Source organism: Oncorhynchus mykiss, chromosome 17, assembly GCF_013265735.2.
Source record: "Oncorhynchus mykiss isolate Arlee chromosome 17, USDA_OmykA_1.1, whole genome shotgun sequence".
NCBI classification, from domain to species: Eukaryota; Metazoa; Chordata; class Actinopteri; order Salmoniformes; family Salmonidae; genus Oncorhynchus; species Oncorhynchus mykiss.
The window spans coordinates 13,300,530-13,307,290 of record NC_048581.1 but is presented as its reverse complement, the minus strand read 5'-3'; the positions used below and the strand labels follow the sequence as shown (position 1 = coordinate 13,307,290).

Sequence of the window (6,761 nt, the reverse complement as noted above, 5' to 3'; positions counted from 1 at the left end):
CTCTTACCGGCTACTGCAGAGGTGTCAAACTCATTCCACTGAGGGCCAAGTGTTTTTTTTTCCTTTTTTTCAATTAAGACCTAGACAACCAGGTGAGGGGAGTTCTTTACTAATTAGTGACCTTAATTCATCAATCAAGTACAAGGGTAGAGCGAAAACTTGCAGACACAAGGACCTCCGTGGAATGAGTTTGACACGTGTACTACGGCCTCTCCATGTCTTCTTCCTAACTCACCTCCCTCTCTCCCTCCCCCTCTCCTCCCTCCCCTCCCCTCAGGTGAAGAGGGAGCCGGGGGAGAATGGGACCACCCTGACAGATGATGAGCTGGTGACTATGTCCGTCCGGGAGCTCAACCAGCACCTCCGCGGGCTCACCAAGGATGAGATCCTGCAGCTTAAACAGCGCCGGCGCACCCTGAAGAACCGTGGCTACGCCGCCAGCTGCCGGGTCAAACGGGTCACCCAAAAGGAGGAGTTGGAGAAGCAGAAGTCACAGCTTCAACAGGAAGTGGATAAGTTGGCGTCGGAGAACGCCAGCATGAGGGCGGAGCTCGATCACCTGAGGTCGAAGTACGAGGCGCTACAGAGTTTTGCAAGGACTGTGGCGAGGAGCCCGGGAGTGGGGTTAGGGGTCGGGGGTCAGAGGGGAGGTGGTGGGGTCGGGTCTGTGAACGGGCCACTCATACCGGGGAAAGTGGCGGCGACGAGTGTCATCACGATAGTGAAGTCGAAAACGGACGCGCGGTCTTAGTAGCGGGCTGGGTCAAGGAGGGATGAGAGGGAAAAGGGAGGGAAGGGAGAGGAGGAGATGAAGCTAATTAGGACTATTTAAAAATGAAACCATTGGTCAGTGCATCGTCATTGAGCACAGGACAGAATTTAATCAGGTGAGGTGGCCCCCCTTTGAGAAAATATCACACCCTGGATAGTAATTACCGTGTTTCTACTGTTATTTTGTAACTGTTGTACACGAGGTCCAAAGTTGTAATTTGTATGTAATGTAGTTATGCGTGTGTTGTGTCATGGAATACTGTGAACTTCATCCGTGGCCGACTTTCGTTTTGGTATCATCCTATTTGGCTGTGTTTTCTCTGAAAACAACTATTTGTTACCCAACGGGCTTCCGTAGTCACAGGCACTTCCTTGTTTTGCAGAAACAGCTTGCAGAGCCGTCAATTTATTTCATATTTTATCATAAAAATGACAGAGAATTGTATTTTGTAACTGCTCATTGCACAAGAGAGACAAGATACTTTCAGAAAAGTGAGGGTCTTCAGGAAGAGGTTTTGGTTATTTTGGAACTTTTCACCCTTTTTTCTCCCCAATTGGAAGGTACAGTCTTGTCCCATCGCTGAAACTCCGTACGGACTTGGGAGAGGCGAAGGTCGAGAGCCATGCGTCCTCCGAAACATGACCCTGCCAAGAACCAGAAGCCAGCCGCACCAATGTGTCTGAGGAAACACAGTACAACTGCCGACCGAAGTCAGCCTGCAGGCGCCCGGCCCACCACAAGGAGTCGCTAGAGCACGATGGGCCACCTGTGCGCCCTTGGTCTGTAATGACGCCACTCGGGAGGCCTAAAGAGGTTGTGTTTTATCACAGGTGTGTTCACCTGTGCTTAATGTTATGCACTGACCAATTATCACCATATTACCAATCTCCATACAGGCCAGAGGGGTCTAGGCATCTAATCGCCAAGTGTTGTCCTGTTCCTGTCTGTCTGGGACTTGTGTACTATACTGTAGAATTAGCTATCGGGATTACATTGACTGACACGTGTTTATGTGACTAGGCAATTACTCCATTCAAAAACGAACTGAAAAATCAACATTTTAGTCAAAAATGTATAGAATTGAAATATAGTAAATTTGAATGTTTTTCTAATTTATTGTTAGATTTGATTTTGTTTTGTTTTTTGGGAATGGCAATAACATACTAACGTTACTATGACTATGAGGTATTTTGTTGACATGGCCAATATTTCAACTGTCAAAATAATTATTTTCATCATTATTATCATTATTTTCATCATTTTTATTTTCAGTTTTTAAAACAGTGGACTGTTCAATCTGTTAGTTGGGTGTAATTCTCACAAGTTTTACCATATCAGTGTGAGTGATGTTACGTATTCTTCAAAGGATTCTTTGTCTACATATGGTCACATCTTGAATTTTATAAATGACATAGAGTATCTTTACATTATTTATAAAAGACCTTTAAAAAATATTCAAGGTAAAAATGGTTTGATATTTCCTCTTTTTTGCAATTGTACCAAAAGTGGCTTAACTATTGAAGTTGATAGCTTTGTCTTTCTAGTGACTAGGCGCGTGTGGTTGTTATGGTGACCGTGAGGCTAGCGCGTGGTGGTGTGACGTTGTCATGTACAGTACGTGACGAGGTAATGATCAATATTATTGTTCACTGTGTTGTTGTTATGGATACGTGATGCTGTTTTAATTTAAAACGGGTGATGTAGTCGAAGGTACCTATGCTCTGCCCATATCCCTATGTAACAGTGGTGGTTGTATTAATTGATGTTTATTAATACTTAATACACGTGTTATTAATGTGTTATAAACATGCATTACATAAATTACGTCTCTCTGAATAGGAACGGTTTATTTAGCAACTCAATAAAATGTCTAAATGTATAAAAGCCTGAATATTCCAAATGAGTTCGACAAACTGGGAGAATAAAGAGATACAGCGTTACCAAGATACAGCGTTACCAAGATACAGCGTTTCCTAGGATACCCAAACTACTGCAAGGGTGTAACGACTGGGATATGGGCCTACGATTACATCACCCGTGCTCTTTGGATAAGTTCTATTTTTGTGACGTGATTTATACAATTATTTTATTTGCTCTGTATATAATTTATATGTTATGGATGTGTTTAATGCAGACTGCATTGCCGATGTTTTCGTTTGTTTGTTTATCCTATTCTGTAAATGCCAGGGAAGTAACACTGTTGTCTGCTATCTGTTTATGTTGGGTCATAGAGATCCTGTCATTCAAGAATTATACAATGCAAGTTCCCCAGTACCGAGATGGTCCATTCCCATTCTACTGGTCAGTATAATTCTGTGGGCTGGGTTTGGTTTGGTCTGTCTGAAAGCAGGCTTTTCCCACAGACATGAGGTTTGTTACAGCATTTTTTTGCCTGTCCATTACCCACGTAGGTTATTTTGTTATTTGGGTACTTAGTTGAATTGTCCGCAACTTCTAGAGTACAAATGACCAATTTCCACATGGTTTTATAATCACCCTTATATTGCCGTTAACTAGATATCAAACCCAGACAGTATTGAATATGTTTTGCTTCATCTTCACAATAGGTTGGGGAAACCCTGCCATAGGCTTTAATGGAAGTTACTGCTGTGCAGTAGATGGGAATGCTCTCTCTCTCTTTACACACAGTAACTAAATGGGGAGGAAAGCGGGGGAAAGCGAGGAGGAAAGAGGGGGAAAGTGAGGAGGAAAGGGGGGGAAAGGGAGGAGGAAAGGGGGGGTAGGAGGAAAGGGGGGGAAAGGGAGGAGGAAAGGGGGGGGGGGGGAAGGGGGGGAAAGGGAGGAGGAAGGGGGGGGGGGGTGTGTTAAAAGTACAGAAACTGTTAAAGCCACAGGAATGGTTGCACTGATGGTTTGATCAACCGAGAAAGTACAGAGTGCTGCAAATCTCGACTGAAAAGGTTTGATAAGAAAGAACCCTTTCCTTATCTCTTTACCGTTGAAACTCACACATCTGGCATTTAGGTGTATGTACTGTATGTAGTGATAAAAATGTAAAAATATATATTTTGATTCTCTTTTAAATGGGCAAAAAATATAATTGTTTGACTGGTGATCTGTGAAATTGTTCTGAGGGAGTTTTTGGTCCTCGTAATCTCTTCCCTCCTCCCATTTGCTTTCGTAACTTCTGATGTTGTTCTACTTTTGACTGTGGCAAGTCCTGTGGCGTTTCAACATTCTGTGAGCAATGTGTTAAGGGTTTTTGGAGAAACATTTTAATATACTCTAATTAGATAACGTAAAGCAAAAAGTGCCACCACCAAGTTATATTAGTTCAGTTTGTTTAGTTTTGATTGTTTTGTTGATTTGTTCCTCCTCTTGTTGTCGAGCACACATGAATGTTGTCGTGGTGACTGTTGTCAAGTGAACGTCTATATATGCAAAAACTGGGTGGGGCTTGAGGAAGGAGGCGGAGCTAGAACTGCTAGAGCTTGATGAGTAGTGATGTCGTGGTTGGTGGTCTAAAAGTTGTTGTCAGCTTAATAAACTGCAGGTACAGTGTGACTGAGGTCAATATCTTTTATACAAAGTGCTTATCTATATACCCCCCCCCTCCCCTCCCCATAACACACCACATGTTGGGTCAACTGGTGAGCATATGACTCAGGGGTGTTTCTGTCTATGCCTCCCAAATGACACCCTCTGCCCTTCATAGTGCACTACCAGGGCCCTGGTCAAAAGTAGTGCACTATAAAGGGAATTAGGTGTAATTTGGGACACAAGTCTGTGTGTGTCTCCAAAGTATACAATGATCAGTGAAAAGCTATGAAAACAAGTAGTAGAGTTTGTGAATATGGGAATTATTAGTAACAAATGACCTGGAAATGTAAAAAATCTGTGTTTTGTAAAATGTTCTCTATGGGGTGTAATACATTATTATATCGCAGTGTCACAGTACTTTGTAAGGGGAAACACCCTAATGTGACAGTGAGTCCATTTCATTGTAAGTATTTATTAACTGATAACTAAATTATTGTACTTTTTTTGCTATTTGTAGATAAGTAATGCTGATGTATTGGTAACCATGGGAATGAACTGTTTTGTCATCGACCCTTTAATTTATTGATGTACATACCCTATTGTTTGTTGATAAACAGTTGACTTTATTTTGAATATGACCAATAAACACAATTTGAAGAGGACAAACTGTATCTTCCCTATTGTTCCATAGTTATATAGGGGTCCAAAACACTGGGTTTAAATCACTTTGGGCTTTATGAGCCAGCAGACAGGCATGACAGGGACCATAGGAGTTGGCAAGACTGCACAAACTGATCTGGGACCAGGCTATAGGCTATAATGTGACTATATGATGATGCAGACAGGCATGACAGGGACCATAGGAGTTGGCAAGTCTGCACAAACTGATCTGGGACCAGGCTATAGGCTATAATGTGACTATATGATGATGCAGACAGGCATGACAGGGACCATAGGAGTTGGCAAGACTGCACAAACTGATCTGGGACCAGGCTATAGGCTATAATGTGACTATATGATGATGCAGACAGGCATGACAGGGACCATAGGAGTTGGCAAGTCTGCACAAACTGATCTGGGACCAGGCTATAATGTGACTATAAGATGAAATAAGTCTTTGTGGTCAGTCAATGTGTTGACTTTTTCAAGTCCTGGGTGCATTTTATAGTCTATTCTGTTGCTTTATATTACAGTATTGTAGTCTGCCTGAATGTCTGACGATAAGGTGTTTCTTCTGGTTCGTTCATCTTTATTTCAACTTCAAAGTCGGCATCCCAAATGGCACCCTATTCCCTTTCTTTTAATGCACTACTCGTCAAAAGCAGTGCACTGTATAGGGAATAGGGTGCCATTTGGGACAGAAGCAACACCTTATTTTCTCTTTCCAGTGGAATCCAGTTAAAAGTGGGGCGATGGAGGATGACTTAATTCCAGTGACCTCTCAGCGGTGGACATATTTCTGGCCCAGATATCAGTACAAAAGGGCAGAGGCCTCCGTCGCTGATCTAGACGTAGTTTATCGCTACACTGTGACGGATTGATACCTTCCTAGGTGCTAAGTAGTGCACTATATAGAGAATAGGGCGCCAGGATGCATAGGGCTCTGGTAAAGGTTGTACACTATATAGAGAATAGGGCGCCAGGATGCATAGGGCTCTGGTAAAGGTTGTACACTATATAGAGAATAGGGCGCCAGGATGCATAGGGCTCTGGTAAAGGTTGTACACTATTATAATGAATAGGGCACCATCCTCTGTCTGCCCCAGTTCTATCAACACTATCCATCCACAACATGTATCTGACCCGGCTCCATTTTTCTCTCCCTCCATCCTCCTCTCACTGCTCACATGACCATTTGTGACCTCTTAATGACGTGAGAAACGCTTGAATAATGATTAATACATGACATGTGTTTAAGACCCATGGACTTCCCGTTGATGAAAGAAAAATAGAGTAACATTATGCATAGCATACGTTGACCCATCGATGTTACATGGACAGATACTTCATGCAGCACAATTATATAGAATAGAAACAAACAAATACAGATAAAATGTATATTACAATGGACGTATACCTTAGTGTAGAATCATCACCATAATTGCTAAGATCAGCATTTATTTAGCTGATTCATCAAATCATTATCAGCGGTCCAATGGACGTGCTACCAATAAACATCAAGATCTCGGTATGTAGTTTTTCTACTGTTTTATTACTGTCCGTACAAATGAACCATATTGTGTTTACTCAACCTTTTAGCCAGTAACGTCAGTAGGTGGCAGTAGCAAATAACTGACCGAAGATTAGTTGTCTGTCAAAATACCTGGAGAGTTGTAAAATACGAAACGGAGTATGGTTTCAGCTATTTCGCATGTTTGCCAACTAGCACTTTCAAAAACAGCAATATCAAGATAATACAACTAATTATCGCTAATATACACAATATATAGGTTAACTCATGACATTATGGACGTACTTAAAGTCGGAC

The 6,761-nt window shown here is 42.1% G+C and overlaps 1 protein-coding gene across 1 annotated transcript in view; it reads left to right on the top strand.

The window, feature by feature from the left end:
• Positions 1 to 3,484, top strand: part of LOC110485496 (transcription factor MafG) — a 35,899-nt gene extending 32,415 nt beyond the window's left edge. The window contains exon 4 of the mRNA XM_036948148.1: positions 278 to 3,484. Within this exon, the coding sequence (XP_036804043.1) occupies positions 278 to 751 (474 nt within the window). The 3' untranslated portion in view covers positions 752 to 3,484. The remainder of the gene's footprint in view (positions 1 to 277) is intronic.
• The last annotated feature ends 3,277 nt before the right edge of the window (positions 3,485 to 6,761 follow it).